This window comes from Lissotriton vulgaris, unplaced genomic scaffold (genome assembly GCF_964263255.1).
Source record: "Lissotriton vulgaris unplaced genomic scaffold, aLisVul1.2 SCAFFOLD_2248, whole genome shotgun sequence".
In the NCBI taxonomy this organism is placed as follows: Eukaryota; Metazoa; Chordata; class Amphibia; order Caudata; family Salamandridae; genus Lissotriton; species Lissotriton vulgaris.
In genome coordinates, this window is record NW_028251524.1 from 390,619 (window position 1) to 408,886 (window position 18,268).

An 18,268-nucleotide genomic window follows, 5' to 3' on the forward strand; every position below is an offset into this window, starting at 1 on the left:
CTCAGAGAGCTATACTACCAATCCAGAAGCAATGCCAATTCAAACTGCTCACCCACGCACACATGGGCCCTGCATGATAGCAGCACCCGGCACTTACAGAGTCTAGTCAATGACAACCCAGTGTAAAAGATTTACAACACAATCCAGGCGCCACTACATGCGCATTAACCTCTACTGCAACAGAATCATGAGCCTCCTGTTCAGTGAACACCAGCACACAAACATGCACACACAAAGACATACGTGACTGCACACACACAAACACACACACATAAAGATGCACGCACATGGAGACACACACGGCTCTCGGCCCACTGAGGGTCTATCTTGACAGGTTGCATTAAACGTTGATGGCACATTTAGGGTAAAATGCCTACTTTTTCGAGAATGTTGTCAGTAGACCGGCAGTGCTAGCACCAATGGTGCCTGGCTGCACTGGAGAAAGGCTGCACTCTGCTGCAAAGAGTTCCAAGTAAGGTCCTGATAACACGACAGACAGGCTGTTCCCAGGGGCAGCCTCCACGGGGAGACGTGCGGGGTTAATGAGAGTTAACAGGACACTTGCCTGGCACCCCTTCCCATCAGTGCACATATACGAGTGAGCCGGCTTGAAAGCGACACAACCACTTGGGTGTGTAATGCAAGCACACTCAACACTCCTGTGCCAGGCTGCGTCTTCTGATTGGCTTCAATGGAAGGGGTCAGGGTTTGCATACCAGGCGGCATGTCTGTGATAATGTGAGCTACAGCCCAGGCGCCAGGGACCTGTTATCAGGGAATAGCTCCTGAACACTTATTCGAGGAATGCGCCTTTCTGAGCACTCCAGGAGTTTATTCTTGGCACTCAGTCCCACTGAATAACCTCGCCACACCCAATAAAGGCAAACAGCATCACATGTTTGGGCCTCAGAGCCCTGACAGCAGTTAATTTCCAAGAATCTGAGCTGCTGAGGATGAGAAAGTGCCCCATTCTAGATGTGAGGCTATGGTGAAGCAACGCTGAAAATCTCAAACATAAATCCGGTACACACTGCAGACGTAGGACAGGGAGATAAGAACCGGTTGTGTGTCCTTCATGCATTTGAATGGGGTATCTTTAAAATGAGGATGGTGGGGAATTTGACGAGGCGTGGTCTTCTTCTAGAAACTTTTTAGTGATTTTGTTTTGTTTAATATTTAGACTTTTTATATAAATTAAATGGTGCTATGTTCTGGAGATGATTGGCCAGGGCACGTGTTACCAACACTGTAAGTTGGTAAGTAGTGTCACCGGTTGTGTGTAGGCTGGTTGTAGGAGCCATGCTTCTAGTGAAAGCTGCATGGATCAGGGAAGGGGTACATGTGTATGTCGGACTTCTACAGGTCAACATACCAACTCCATAGAATGATTGACACGGGGTTTGTTGGCGAGATGTCTTCAGAAGGAGCTTTAAATTCAGTGGGTGCAGAGACGCATGTGCCATTTTGGATTGGGGACAGCCATCTTGTAAACCGGAAGGGATGGGATGGTGGGATCTACCCCGTGCTGAAGACGACCCCTCTCTTCATAAATATCCATGCTCCCCAGAGTATTGAAAACAGCACAGGCCCTGGCATTTTGGGTGTCCAGGAAGCGAGGGACGCTTCGACATAACACAGTATTTTGGGCTGCACGTGGGGTGGGCTAACACTCCATCTGTTTGAAACCTAACTTGCGTCACTGGGGTTAAAGGTAACTCGCGTCGAGGAGTCCGGGGTCTACTTGTCACCCCACCTGAAGTTTCTTTGCCTGGGTGAAACACGCCCCGGATTTTATTGGCCAAAGGAGAGACCTGTGCGCCTCACCTTAACAGAGCTCTGTGACATTCCCCCGTCAAGGGTTGATATTTGACCTTCTGCCCGTTCTCCGTTATTCTTAATTAAACTTCACATTTTGTCGTCAGGCGCGTGATGTCTCAGGGCAGAGAGCAAGTGCTGCCCTTTAACCTCCAGAAACGTCATAGAATGTTGCTAACGCATAGAGATGGGGGGTCAGTTGGAGTCTTGGGACTGCTTTGTGTTTTAAGCCTTTGCCCGGCTCCCGGCTGTCCTTATCTAATAAAAGGGAATTTGTTTGGGCTAAAAAGCGGCCTTTCCGCCTCATGAAAGTGTGTATTTGTGCACAGTCCCGAGAAGTGTTATTGAGGCAATGTCCTCAAAAGAATTCAAACAAAGCTCCGTATTTATCCGGGCAGTAGATATACTTCCGCATTTTGTGCCTGGACCAATTAGAGTGAACCAGTTGTTTCCTTATGTTCGAGAACTTCCAAATAAAAACTTAAGAGGAGAACTTTAATTATCCAAAATACCCTAAGTGCTAGGGGGGGGGGGGGGGGGGCACCTCCAGCTAGAGAATGCTTCTGCTGCTTTGGTCTTCAGACTTGGGGTGTCTGGCCCCGTCACTCCTGCCCCTCCAAATTCACACGCCCGAAGGGAGAGAACAGATGCGTTAATGCTATGCTATGGTGCTACAAAAATACGCCCCACCTTTCTGGGTTTGCTTTCTAGTGTCACTGACTGGGCAGAGAATGTTCTTCTGACATGGGAAGGAGTTGGCCTAAAGGCTAGGGCGGTCGACCTCGAATCTGGGGAACCAGGCTCGAGTCTCTGCAATGACGCTGAACATCCTGTGATTCTGGGCAAATCACTTAATCTCCTCGTGCCTAACAAACAAAAAAAATTAATGTGTCCTCATGTAATGCAACTGGTGCTATGTAAAGCGCTTTGATACCCAATACCGGGTCAAGTTCGCGCTATATACCTTGATGCCTCCACTCTGGGGACGCAACAAGTGGCTGGGCAGACTGCATGGCATATGACAGTTTCTGACGTCAGTTTATTGGATTAATAGACATATGGGGGTCTCAGAAGTCGCCTTAAGTCCAGCGGTACAAGTCTGCACATGGCCACTATAGGTCAACCCAACATCAACTCCATCTCTACTGGAGCAAAACTTTGTACCAAAAACTCCAAAGGAGCAACTGGGCGGAGACGAGGAGCGGCGGCGCTCCCCTGTCACCTCATAAGAAGTTTTATTTTATTTATTTTTTATTTATTTATAGAGTCTTAGGCAGTGTTTAACTTCATAAATGGTTATCTCCAAAAAACACGTCTAAGAAAATCTACTCGTGAAAACACAGGATTCAGGGGAACACTAGCATTTTCAAATACAAATTACTTTCCCTACAAGGGCTGTTGCCATTTAAGATGTAGCTTAGCCATGCCTTTTCACCTACACATTTTGATGAATGTTTTCCTCTCAAAGTCAACTAACCTGGGTTTCCATTTAATTCCAGCGAACTGTGGGGCACATTTCAATGATGAGGCAAAGCTCTTTTACAAAACTGACACTTTCCTACACCTGTGTGGAGTGCAAATGGAGGTCTTATGCGACTGTCAGTACTGCGGTCACCCTGAAGGGGGGTCTTGTTCGACCCTAAGTACTGCGCTCACCCCAAGGGAGGTCTTGTTCGACCCTCAGTACTGCGCTCACCCTGAGGGGGGTCTTGTTCGACCCTCAATACTGCGCTCACCCTGAAGGGGGGTCTTGTTCGACCCTCAGTACTGCGCTCACCCCGAATGGAGGTCTTGTTCGACCCATCCTACTGTGCTTACCCTGAAGGGAGGTCTTGCTTGACCTACACTACTGCAGTCACCCTGAAGGGAGGTCAGCACTCACTCTGAAGGGCGTTCTTGTGCGGCTCTCAGTACTGTGCTTACCCTGAAGGGAGGTCTTGTCCGACCCTCAGTACTGCACTCACTCTGAAGGGAGGTCTTGTTCGACCCCCAGTACTGCACTCACTCTGAAGGGCGGTCTTGGGCGGCCCTCAGTACTGCACTCACTCTGAAGGGAGGTCTTGCTCAACCCTCACGACTGCAGTCACCTTGCCACCTCCCCTCCAGCCACAAAAGGTTTGGCCATCAGCAAGACTGCAATGCAGTGGTTGCCTCTTAACACCTTACATGCACTCCTACAGAATGTTGTCTTAACTAAACCCATGAACCGAACAGGACAAGGCGGTGCATAGACTGGGCTCTAATTCAACAAAGTCACCCGAAAACATGCCTCCTGAATGTTACCATGCATTGCTAACCCATGCCATACACAGGCAAAAGGAAACAGGGACTATTTAGCATCAGTTTCAAGAGGAGAGACAAGAGGTTTGTAAAAACGGCGAATGAAGAAAGAGAGCATATGGAAGACGAGAAAAGAAAAGGAGATATGTGTTTGCATAGCAAATGTGTTGCTGTGGAACTACTTATGCGTGTAGAAATCAAAGCCATATTGACAACAAAAAGTATTGACAGATGAAATATACTTTCACGGAGGCCTTGTTTTCTTTGCTATCTCTGGATTCAGAAATGAGCCTATACAGTGGGTCCCTCATGTTGATAAATGCCATGTGTCAACACAAAGCCTTAGTTTCTAGAGGTGCACAACAGGAGCATGCTGGCAGCAATCGGGGCGTGCATACTTCCAACCTGCACCTTAGAAACTCGGATCCTACTGCACCTCCGAAGAAGCAGTGCGTGTGCATGCCTTGCATTATAACTCCAAGCCCATGCATCTACCATGTTTCATAGGAGCCCATGTGTATGGCCATACACTTTTCATAAGGTGCCAAAGCACTTCCACGCTCTCTCCCACCCGAATACTCCCTCTCATGGACAGCAGAGTTCTGGGGCAGAACAGTGGATTTCTTTCACACTAGAGATTGAGTCGTTGCCGGTCAACGAAGAAAGTGATGACTACAACTGAAGGATTGGAAATTTATGCCACACACACTTTTTCATCGCCGCTGAAGAAGGCTTTAAACACACTTGCCATGAGTGGAATTACAATTCCAACATTGTAGAAAGGCAATCATTTCCTTATAGTCTTGCCTCTGCAACTCTGCACATCCCTTATAAGTCATATGGCCTCGAGTTGAAGTCATTGCTGAGTTCCAATTTACCGGTGATTTATTCTGCAAGCAATAATGCTGCCTGTGAAGCAGGCTAAACTGGGCAAGTTTGGCTCTTTTGTGGCCTGCACTGCCCAAGACATTCAAACCAGAGGTGTCCAATGCAAAGGATTATGAATCCAAGCTGAGCCATAACTCAATCGTGGCTCCAAGAGTCAATACACGGGCCACCACATTGGTTTCAACACACAACAGACCCATATAAAATATACCAAGCATTCAAAGAGCCAGGGTGAAAACTAAGGGTACAAGCGGCTGCAGTGAACATGGTAACTTTTACTTTGCTAACTTAAGTTTGCTTGTTAGAAACAAGTAGATTATTTGTAAGCTCGATTGCCCCTTCCAGAAAAACCTGGCACAACCCACAAAGACAATGCCCAGCCTTCATTGCTTCATTGGTTTCCCCACCCACCTCAACCGGCAACCTGTATTAGACCTCTGCATCTTCAGCAAGTGCTTTAAGGTTGACATGAAACACAAGGCAAACCACGTTATTCAAACTGCAAGACAACACACATATAATACACACACCTGCCATCACAAGGGGTTGCATACTCTTACTTTGTACATGCCAATGAGCCCCTTGTTGTTATTTTTAATCCATGTCATAGTACCTGTACAGTACAACAAGTATGCTTTTATAACAACAAAAACCTTGATTATACAATTCATCACAACAGGTAATAATACCATGTAGCAGATCTCAACTTTTCCCACTTGGTGAGTTTCTAATTCAAAATAATTTGATTGAATTTTTTTAACAAGTATAATACAATACAGTACAGTAGTGATGCGGGGGCAGGACAGACGATCTCAATGCACAGTTATGTATATCGACATTGGCATTAATGACAATTGGCATTGCTTAATGATTGCTTGGCAGGTGGGTGTTGCCCTATCCTCCTTGGATTTTAGGTCAGGGGCTAGAAAAGCTGTGGCTATTCCTTCTAGGCCTCGTTGTATGTTCCCTCCCACTATTGTGTTAATGAAGTTATACACTTTGCTCCAAAAGACCTTGACCTTGGGGCATTCGTATATGATGTGTGTCAGATCCCCTTTCTCTTTATGCCAGTTCCAGCATTTGTCGGATTCTGTGGCGCCTACTGCAGCTAGTCGGGTTGGCGTCCAGAACATTCTGTGCAGTAGCCAGAACTTTGTTAGCGTTAGTTGTGGGGAAAACAAAGTGTGCCCAACATTGGTCCACGAGGGCAAGGTTGACGCCAGATGATTCTCATTGAGATTTATTGTATGTAAAATGATCCCCTGTGGATGCCAAACGCATTCGCCCCATGCAGACCTATGTTGGACGCCCTGAAACTAAGACGGTCACCGAGAAGCTACCTGTAACCTTTCTTGCTCAGAACTTCAGAGAAACGAACAGAAAACCAGTCAACATCTGCATAACTTCCATTACAGTTATGGTTGGGTGCCTGACCAAGTGCTAAGCTCCGCAGTTAAACACTTCTTTGTAGTGTTTCTCATTTATGGACGCCTTAATGGCTCGTTATGGTTAATTTCTCACCCAAGCTTTCCAATATCGTTTCTGAGCAGCCTCAGGGCTTCAGATAATGGGGGGACACGGAAACAAGCCGTAAAAAGCTGTAACGATTTCCAACCATGGGGCCTACATCTCGTTAGACTTCGTGTTAAAGCTGGTCTGACTGAATATTAAGCGCCAATAATACAAGGTTGGTGAATGATTCACTTAGTTGAAGTGTCCTGCATAAGCCAGGCACTGCCCAACAATGGCCTCTCCATTGTCCGCGGCAGGAGTCGCTTCAAAGACATGTTTGGAAGGCTGAGGGTGTGGGAAAAACATCAGGCGGTGACTTCCTTCTGGAAGTCCCACGGTAATGCTCATCTTTCTATGGTGGTAAAGTTTGCTAATTTCAGAGAAGCGTTCTGTGATCTGCTAATTGGTGCGCATGCTTGCGCCCTAGCATATCATTACACACACCTGCACCGCCGCCTGCTCACCGCCAGCAAGCCCCAATTAGACGCTGCGCTGCAGGCATCCAAGGAGCCAGTAAAACTTGTGGCTAACATGTATATCCACAGAAAATACAAAACAACGTGATGAAGTAAAAAAGTCACAATTTTACAGGTAAATTTGTGAAACAGAGTAGAGCATTGCTCCCTGGATCATTGCACCAGCGAGCAGCCTCTCTTCGCGATTTTTAATAAGGTAGATTACCACATTATTAAACTCACCTAGTGGACTATCTAACCTTTTTTAATCCACCACCCATCCACATCTACACCTTTTCCTAGGGCCCTCACACCCACGGCACCACACCGCAGGAACAAAAGATCTCCAGTAAAGAGCCCCTCTATGGGTGCCCGTCGGGTATTGCATCGCAGACCAGACGAGGAGCAGACCCATATGATGAAGCATGACACCTAGCTTCCTGGGTGTGTGAGGGTTTTAGTTCCGAACTGGAGGATCCTCCCCTTCCCCCTTATTTGTGCCTTCACCCACTTCTTGGTTCATCCCCTTTTCTCACTTTTAACCTTCTTTCCTTTATTGGGGAACTGCGTACCCATCGTTGTTTAAATTTGTGAAACTGTCATAGATCTGTATCACCGAAACCTAATCCAACCTGTAAACATAACCTAAGCAAAACAACATCGCCTACCGCAAACCAAGACCTTAGCCCCGACTCTTATTCCAACGCTGGTCATAACTCCTTTCCCTGTTCCTTCCTCTATATTAATCTTTACTGTAACTCATCCTCTAAAATGAATGTAACTAATTCACAATCTAATACCCCACTGCCTCACTCTTAATGCCACCAAAACACAATATCCCTTAACCGACCCTTATTTCTATACCATACTGAGCATATCTGTATACCATATCAACCACCCCACACTTTCCACCTTACTCAAACCCAATCCTGACCCCTAAACTGCAGATTACTGGCTAGCTAATCCTGTCCCTTATCTCTGTCCTTATGCGTATAGCATTCATACCATCATGCACTCCATATCTTACTCAAACTCAATATTAACCCCTAAACGTAACTTAAACAATAGGTTATTTTCTACCTAATCCTATCCCTTACCCCTATGCATACCTGTATACCATACCTACCACCCCACACTCCATATCTTACTCAACCCCAATATTAACTCCTAATCATACCCTAAACCTTAGGTTATCTTCTACCTAATCCTATCCCTTACACTCCTGTGCATATCTGTATACCATACCTACCACCCCACACTCCATAACTTACTCAACCCTAACCATAACTCACTAAACATTACCTAAAACTTAGGTTAACTTCTACCTAATCCTATCCCTTACCCCTATCCTTGTCTGTATAGCATACCTACCATCCTGCACTCTATATTTTACTCACACCAAATCCTAATCACAAAACATAGCCTAAACCTGATGTTATATGTATATTACATGTACCATCCCACACTCCTTATCTCACTCGAACACAAGCCTAACCCCCTAAATATAACGCAAACCATGGGGTATCGTATACTTCATTCTCTCCCTTGACCCCCTCCCCCAACTCATACCCATGCATTTTATTTAATACCTTTTAATCCACATTAAAAAAATATATAATCTACTTTTTATAGTAATTTGTCAACGTTTTTACTATTTGGTTACTCTGCTTTTTCTATTTTTTTACTCTCAAGGCGGGCCTCAATCTAAAATGTGTTATGTACCATCTCAACTTCTCCCAACTCCTTATTGTTGAAGAAATGTATAGGATTGTTATCTGTATAAATACTGTTGTGTTGTTATATACACAAACTGAAAGTGGCCTCCAAGCAATTCTATTCACAATACTGTCTGGCATCGCAAACAGTCAATATTTACCCTGCTTTGTAATTCAAACTTTGTGATCGCTCAGTGGATGCACTGTGTCCCGTGGCCTGTGGGACACAGAAATGATTCACAAATGACTACTGACACCAGCATGTTTTCGAAGAACACTCAAGTAGAGTTTCCCAATTAAGTTGGTTAATATTTGTTGGAATTTGTTGCTTGGTGTGGCTCTTCACCTGGTGTTTCTATTTGTGTGTCTTCCTAAGTCTTCACCCCAGATAGTCAATACTTTCGAAACAATTTCTCTAGCCTGTGTTAATGGGAGATACCTGGAACACCCCCCTCCCCCTCCTGCTTTCGCCAATCCCCATATATTCCCCATCAGGTCTAAGCCTTATGTCTGCAAGTATCTGATGCAGGGAATTATTATATGAATCCACTTATTCGGGGTAGAAATGCTTTCGTGGTGACGCATAATGCTCGGCCCTTCTGTCCCATACAAAGACTCCAGCACTGGTCCACAAGTCATGGATGGGTTCACCAACCTCGCATCACAGGCCATTTGCAACCAGTAGAGCATTAAACCTAAGGAATGCTACTTTATTAACCCTCTGCATTTACCTGTAGCGAAACGCACCTGCAGACAAGAAAAATGGTCTCCGCGATCCGCCTCAAAGGAAACAGGATCTGTCTGAAGCCAACCACACGCCAGGTAAAGAAGGTTCTTGGCCAACGCAGCCGAATCCTGTCAATGATTTACCCGAATGAGTCCACTTCGGTCCAGTTCACAACTGTACCCGTTAACAGCACTGGAACATCAAATCAACTGCCCGCTTCCAGTACAACCAGTGCTCGGTAAGATTTGGCCAACACGGCCATAAAGCCCATGATGGAGTTGAGTAAATCAGTAGGGCTCGAATCACAAAGATTTTTGTGCATGTGAGGGTGACTTACAAGTGCAAACAACCTGTACGTGTATTAACATTTGCTGCTTCTTATTGACAGAATCATTTTCAGTGGAGAATTCATCTGCAGAATTAATTTACTTCAGGAGGGAATCTGTCAGGTCTGAGGAAAGTACACTGGAGTTAGCCTGCCATCAGTGGAGGACAACTAAGTATTTTTGTGCGATTGTCGAAAAAAAGGAAGGGAACACTCTAAAATGCCTTAGTTTGTGGGCATCGACAAGGTATCAAGGTTACAGAAAACAGAGAGGTTCAGCAAGTCCTTTCCCACCTTCAAAAGTTCACCCTGGAAAGCGCGTGGTTAATAAACAATCCGCATGGGTTTCAATGGCATACACAGCCAAATCACTGACATTTCCTAAATCAACCTAATGCAAAAGTTTCCTTTTTTCTTTTCCCTCAAGTTGAGCATTGCACACCTTTGGAAAATGCCCTCCACTATAACTAGCACATAGATTGCACCTCAGGGCTAACTAGCTAGTCAAATCGTTTTTTCTTCTCATGTAACCACACATTAGACAGCCTGAGTAGTTAAACATTTGCTAAATGTTTTTTTTTTCATTGCTTAGATTAACACCCTCTCTATTAACTGCAGTCAGATGTAGTTCAAGCTGCAAAGCAGAGACATATTTAAGGCAAACACCTCACTTTCACAGAAAGTGTCTTTACAACTGATTGAATATAAAGAGAAAAATTAACTCCTTCCAAAAACATTTCAGCGTAAATTGCTTCAAATGTGCCAAATCCCAAAAGCCCCCTGACCAACTTTTTAAAAAAGCAATATTTTCAAACTCTTGTTTTACATAGATTTTTCATTTCTGGAATAGATGCATCACTCCATACCAAAATCAAAAGAGAGGTACGAGATGTTGTCATATTATTTGACATCAGCTTGATTCCGTGTATAGTGCTTGCCCTACCTTAATGCTGCATCGAGGAGCTAGCTTAGGGGTGGCAGCGGAAAGAAGAGGTATGAGTGGGAGGGCAGAGAAAATGGGCCCAACCTCGAGGGATGTTCTAAGGAGGGTGAAATGTAACAAGATCCGCAATATCAGAAGTTTTCTTAAAGAGGGAAAGCCCCTTTAAAAGGGGGGTGTTGGCAAGAATGCCCAGGCAGGCGGGAGGATGAAGGTTTCATTAAGATGGTGTTCAAGGTTTGAGTACAAAGGTGAAAGGGGTGGACTTTCCTGCACCAGGGGTTGCAATCTGCAGTGTCTCCCCCTTGCATGATTTGCCTGTCTGCCACGCTTCAATGGTTTGACCAAAGTGCATGACTCATGTTAAAAGACTGGGAAGCCTTGATTCTCAAAAACAACTCACTCAAATCGAAAAGGCGTCTGGGAACTAAACTGAAAATCAACTTCACCTATTTTTTGTTTACAATTTTTCGTAAATACTTCCTAGAGCATCCAGGTGTTAAAACTTCAAGTAACACCTCAAGTGAATCGTGAACATTCATTTTGTTGAGGGCTATAACAGAGCTTTTGCAGATGTAATTTTTCTTAGCTTTACTGTTAACATCAACGAGGGGTTGCTCCAAACGTGCTTTCATCTAAATAAACGAAAATTCAGATTTAACGAGACCGTTCTTTTTACATATACCTATGAGCACTTCAAGTAAGTTAAGAGAAAAAGACTAACAGAGCAACAACAAAAAAAGTAGCAGAAGTAGTCCAGACCAAACCACTATTTGGCAGAATAATGCACAGCATGTGAATTCAGAAAAAAACACAATAGAAAATGTAATTTCCTTAATATTTCTCCATACATTCTGGGGAGCCGAAACGGTGTAAATACTTATTTTTGCTGTTGGAAGTGCTCCTCTTAATTTACTCTGTGCCACACAGCCTACTTCACAAAACACACAGCAGTCTCAACGAAAGACGACATTACACGAACTGCAATAGTGAGCACCTGTGCTCAAGCTGACATCAGGAAGGCACAACTTGAACCCAACATGGTTCCTGTCATTGCGCCTGTTCAACAAGTACCCGTGTTGAGTACACTAACCGCAAGAACAACACAACTAAAGGATGGGTCAGCTTAAAGCGGGATACCCACATCAAATACAAAAAAGTGGCTGGATTAGTGCCAGATTTTCGAGATAAACACTGACCACTGACATCAATTCCAAGCAGTATTCCTGTATGGGTCGGCGAGGACAGCAGGGCTTTAGCGCCACTGCTGAGCGGAGAGGTCTTGTTCACTGTAGTGTGCGACTCTAGAGAAAGACCCCTACCTCCAGTGGCCCTCTGCTGTCATTTTTAACTCCACTACTCACATGCCCACCGCTTAAATTAATTTCATATTTCCCTATACTAATTCAACACTAATCCTTTTTGGCTTCCGGAGCAGTGCGCTACTCACTGAAAAGCACTTCAACGCCTCATCAGGGGTAGTAAGCGCTATATAAATGCAATTTGCAATTACAATACAAGACAACAGAGTTGTGCTACTCTTTGAAAAGTGCTTTGATGTCTCATCAAGGGTACCAAGTGCCAAATAAATGCAAACCCTTCCCTCTTCCATTCCTCCACTATCCTTTTCAACCCAAAAACAGACTCATATGTCCACTGCTCAAATTATTTCCATATTTCCGTATACTAATTCACCACTAATCCTTTTTGGGTTCTGGAGTAGCGTGCTACTCGCCGAAAAGCACTTCGACGCCTCGTCAGAGGTAGTAAGCACACTATAAATGCAATTAACAATTACAATACAAGACAACAAAGTTGTGCCCTTAAGACACAACTTCCTTACTTGGGTCACAATCTGAAACCCCAACCCTGGCGCAAACTGGATAATGCAGGGGAAAAAGATGGTGGCCTAAAAAGCAGGATATTATGTGCACTGATTCACACAATTGCTGTAGCGTGACCCTTGCAGTACAAAGAAATACACACAACACACCCCAGACAGTCCCAAATATGCCTCCCACATCAGCTCGCGGAGTCTGTCTTGTCGCGCTCCAGGCTATGAAAGAAGGGCTGAGCAAGGTACCAGGGAAGGCTGCAGAACAACTTTCCAAGATCACCACAAGCTGATTATGCAGCCTATGTAATTAAGTACAATTTAGATTCATTGTATGCAAATTGATCTTATGTGGGTGGATATCATGCGAATCCTGCCTGTATCGAGCCCTCAGGAGCCCACCTGGCACACTCTTGCGATTAAAATGTAATATTGCCCTGCTCTGCTAACAGGCCTCGGGGTTCAGGGCGGAGAGGCTTTGCATCTCATTCACGCTGATTTCTGCTGACGCCCCTAGAAACACATTGGGCCCATGGCCCCAGGGGCTGGCAGCCTGCTTTCACCAGTTACCCAATGTCTTAAAGGCCTGGTTTGCGACACACCACAAAGCCCACACTTCTGCATGCAGCTGCTGTGTGAAGGTCGGCGTTACCACTTCCGGTTAAAAGTCTTTTACTTTCAAGATCACTTTTAAAAAACATAAATACATTGTCACGCAACGGGTCAAATCCAGGAACACGCTGCTTGCCAAAATGAAAAAAAAGACTTGCTCAGGGTAGAGAAGTTAGAAAAAACGTGTTTTTATAAGCAGTAACAGCCGCATCAAACCACAGGTATACTGAATATTTTAGGTTCTTGTGGAAAACAGGTTATCGTGGCCGCCTCAGCAGAATAGTATTTTATCATCCGACCTCGGAAGGAGGAACAGCTAAACTATGACAGGCCAAGGTATGACCTGCAGGCTCTAAACCAATTACAGCCGAGGAGCACAACCCGCTGAGCTAACCTGCCGGTGCACATGTGCTTATGTACAAGAATTCTCAGCAATCTCAAGATACCTATGTGGGCCAAGTAGAGCAGGAGGAAGCAGCAAAAATGAGCAGGCCTCAGTGTCAGATTCAGCCTGTGTTTGGACAACGCAGTGGGCGCCTTTGCTATGATATGTTAGGCGACCTGTCCTCTGATCTTCAATCCCCCCCCCCCTGTACCAGGACCAAGTGAGAAGTATCAGCGATATGTTGGAGGGCCTGTATTCTACGGCTCGTCATTGGTCAGACTAGCACCATCGGTCCTCCACCGCAGAAAGGATAAGGTCCACCTGAGGATACCGAGCCTTTAGAGCCCACGGAGATAAATTCCCACTCGAAGTTCATCCCTCAGCTTTTGAAGTTTAGGAAAGCCCTCGAAGACTGTCTGGTTCCCAGTAATGCTTCAATGTGATGTTCTGGTATAACACATCAGCTCCAAGAGACTCCCTTGCTGAGGTAGCTGCACCTCATAAAATCCCATAAAAAATAGAATTAAAACTCTTCAAGCTGCACCTGTGCCCCTAATCCACCATCAGTAAGGGTCCTCTCTATGTCTCCATGTTGCCTTTGTACATCACTCTGTTGGTCCCCAGCAAGAACAAGACTATGAATGACTGTAGAAAATTTCCAATGCAAGCAAAGCAGACATAACCCTCCACACCATGATTATTTAAAGAGTTGGTAATATTTGTACACAGATTAAGTAATAAATACTGCTAGTCACATATGGATCAATTAATACAAAGAGGAGGAAAGACATTCATCCAATGTATGAATGTATGGAAATTCATCCACTAGATCAAAAAATTGATAACGGAGATCCGATGCAAGGTAAACTAATTTACAACCAAAAAGTCACAGGCTTCATGTGTTTCGCCCCGTTGTGACTTCTAGCGTGCAGGCCTGGGGTCTTTTCAAGGCTCAAATGGAGTGAGATGGTGGCAAACCATTCTCAATGTATATCACTAGGTCAAAAAATCCAAAGTAAAGGATCTCAGAAGCCTTATTTATATAGACAATGAAAAGTTGCAGCCATATTAGCATAAGGACCAGCCAGAGCTGTGGTGTGGCCATTTGTCACAATGGTGTATTTCACCCAGGAAAATGCGTTTTCTCCTTTCTTGCCCTCTGATCAAATGTCACCTTCTTATTCTTTGGCATACACTTTACACTTTGTTATATTGATAATGTTTGTTAGCAATATATGGGGCAACCAAGACCCCAAAGAGCTCCACCATTATTTAAGGGGCTGCCACAACTGCACATAATCTGTGGATTCCTTCTTTGAAGGACACAAGGCCACCAATGAAATAGTCAAGATTGTCTAAAGTCAAGTCACTGAGATATGTGACGGTTTGGATCCCAGTAAAGAAGGTGCATGTGGTTATCATACACCTTTGGCCTGTCTTAAGATGTGTACGTGGTTGTCATATGCCTGTGGCCTTTGTTAAGATTGATTTATTTCGTTGACATCAGCCCCTTTCAATGGAAATCAACCCTTTAGGCGAGTGAGGCTAAAACGTAGAAATGCATCATGCACAAACTTTTTACAGACTCATAGACCTGAACTAAAAAAGTGACAACTTGTAACGTGAACAATAATAAATTGAGACGTTCAGTGGAAATGCCTCACTACTTTAGATGCAAGCAGTTTTAATAAAAACTCCACATAGATATTTCGAGAAAGTACAAAGGCAACCATGTAGCTGACAAACCCGCTTTACAAGTACTTATATCTCGGATTCGCTGAGGAGTTGAACGTGGGTAAACTTTCTGTAATTTAAAAAAGAAACAAAAAAAATGGGAGATTCACTTGACTGAGCAAAAACTTCTTGTTTTTTTGCGCGGAAAGATTTTACATTCACGGAAACTCGCCAGCATGAGATTCCGATGGCAGGAGAGCGTAACACGTAAACTACCAAAAAAATGAATTGTTCATTGAAATTAAAATGAATTGCCCAGCCTGTTTTTTAACAATGGGATGACACCTGCTCTATAAAAGCCTGGGCCCAGTGCCACAATCACACTGCATACTTGGAGGGCAGCGGTAATTGTGCACAGTAACACACCCCATAGCAGATGTTTCCAGTAGTGTCAAGGTTATCCCACGCCCAAGGGAGATGTTCCATGAAAACAAAGAGTGTCAAAGAAGCTATCTCATCATCTGCTCCACTGACATTTAAGTATCTGTGGGCCTGCACCAATGGGAGGCGTGACAGCAGCCTTGTTGTCAGTGCTGAGGGAATGGATAGCTGTGGAACATCAGATCTGTTGCCTCCAATATGCCAAAAAAATCAAACAGCCTAGCACACACCACTGTTCTTATCTGAATTTGCTTGCATTGAAAGAGGGCTGATGAAGGCCGAACACCTGCAGAAACAACAGCGAACAACGAATCTGATTGGTGACGCTTGCACGTTTCATGCCAGACTGCCCCAAAATACAAAAATTACAGCATCTGTTACCTCGATAGAATGCACTTAGCCACGCCTCCTCATAACACTGTGTAATCTATAAATATGTATAATTATGTGCAATTTCACTCTTGCCACACCTGCTAAAAGTCATTACAACTGTTGTGTTGGGTGCTGTAGACATGATGCAGAATTAAGAGCAACCTTTTGCGGAAGCGTGCCACTGTGGACTACCATTCTCCAAGCAACCCTTCTCTCTAGATACCCAACTGAATATTTACTCTTCAGTTTTGTGGAAGAGTTTCTATATTTCCACTGACTTGTTTTGATGGATCTGGCAAAGACCTCTCCCGGAGCAGATTCCGCGGCCATCTGCGCATGTATTAATGCAAATCAGAAGCCGCAGGTTGTAGAAGGAGTGAAAGGCCACGAGGAAAAGGGGCCATTTATGCATTCGGGAAGCCACACATGATTAGTCACACGGCATTAATCTGTCTCCCCTAACAATGGCCGCTGGATTTCGACCGAACCCCAGCTGTCGCGCTTTCAATGGAAGAAAACAAGATTTAGAGCATCAAGCGTCCGTACGGCTTCAGTTCGCGGAAAAAGTGGCGTGCATTCATTAGCGGGCCACAAAGACATGCTCGCCTTTGTCTATTAAATTGCTCATGGGCCCGGTTAATTTACAGAAGTTTTTCATTGGAGGATTGGCCTGGACGAAGGGAGTGGGCTTGGAAAAGCACTAGAGGGTCTTCAACAACACCAGTGGCGGGAGAAGATCCCCAAATACGCTGCGGTTGCCTGGGAAATCCAGCACTCAACAGTTGGCATGAAGATTCCTTCTACCTTTACTGTCCAAAGATTGTTTGATATTTGTGGCTTTGGAGAAATATTTTACAACTGTAAAAACCACCTCCAGAGTAGGGTGGGAGAGCGTGGTTCATTTAAAAAAAAAAAAATCTGGCCTACATCTGCTCAAAAAGCAAATAGAACCTGCCTATCAGCTGTCTCAAGAGATTGAATCTGCATTCATTGTGATAAAGTCCTTTCTTGGGGACTGGAAATCCATCAACAGGGCCCTGTTCAAGGTCTGCCAAACGTCTGCCTAGATCCATGGATAAAAAAAATACAAGACCCCCCCTAATCCCAAGCAGAGAGGACACAATGCAAAGTAGAAAAGACAACCGTAGAAGTGTAGCTACACTCGCCATACAGTGTGAAGGAAATTGTTACGACGTGTGAGGAGAGTTGTACTTTTTGCTTCTTAGCTGTTCAGTTTTCGATGAATGTATGGGTTGACACCAAAACTCACATTGCGCAGAAACCCATTACACGACAACTTAACGTTTTGTGTTGAACAATAACAAGTCGAATTAATTCATGCAATGACACTGAAATTACATTATTGAAACTTCAAATTAGGAACATTACAAGATTCTTTTTTTTTCTGGGAATTTTCTAGGTTTTACAGTGGTAATCCATTTCTCCGAGATATCAATACCAAACTTCAAGTTCAAGAAAAGCTTTATTCGATTGTTGAAGCAATCGTAAAAGCACACAAGTAATTCATACAAAAACACTTTCATAAAAAAGCCATAATGGTAACATTATAAGTAATAAGGTTAAAAAAAATACAATGTAACAATCCTATCGTTTTAACCACCGTTGCTGTGCAAAATGAGCATTCAAGTGACCATAGATTCCTTTGGTAAATCACTTTTTTCAAAAAGGATAAAATCCTTAGAACAGAGTTTTCATTGGCTAGTAACTGTAAAAGTAACGATGCCAGACGACATTGTCGTAACCCAGATCTCTTTAAAATAGACACTAAAAACCTACCTAACTTTATCGAAGCCAATCAAATCACAAGAACCATGCTCACGCTCCTATCTCTAAAATTCTCCAACCTAACATCCCAACACCAGGAGTTGCTCTCTTTTCTAGGGCTAGGCAGCTTTTTTCTCCAAATAAGAAACCTGGATGTTCCATGATTTTGGTAAAATGACTTACGTGCACGTGAAAGTCCCGTTGGGAAGGGCTTCGCACTTTCCGCCATTCATGCATTTTTCACTCTGTAGAGTACATCGTAGCGCTGAAAAACATAAGTAAATGTTTTGTTTCTACTTCACAGATCATCAGACACCTTAATATTCACACAAGTAAATATAACACTCAAAGTGATATTTTTGTGTTCAATGCCCTATCCTTGATTTGGTCGGATAAAGATTATAGGAAAGGAATCTAAATTTCACACTGAATGATTGTTTGTCTTATGACAAGTTTAAAAGTCAATATATTTCTTAAGGGTTTGAGAATATAGCAATTTAGGAAAACA

General features: G+C 44.0%; 1 protein-coding gene across 1 annotated transcript in view; it reads right to left on the bottom strand.

Annotated features, from left to right (window-relative positions):
* Window positions 1–18,021, bottom strand: part of LOC147662857 (neurogenic locus notch homolog protein 1-like) — an 85,266-nt gene extending 67,245 nt beyond the window's left edge. The window contains exon 1 of the mRNA XM_086950848.1: window positions 17,944–18,021. Within this exon, the coding sequence (XP_086806974.1) occupies window positions 17,944–17,993 (50 nt within the window). The 5' untranslated portion in view covers window positions 17,994–18,021. The remainder of the gene's footprint in view (window positions 1–17,943) is intronic.
* Window positions 18,022–18,268: the final 247 nt, after the last annotated feature.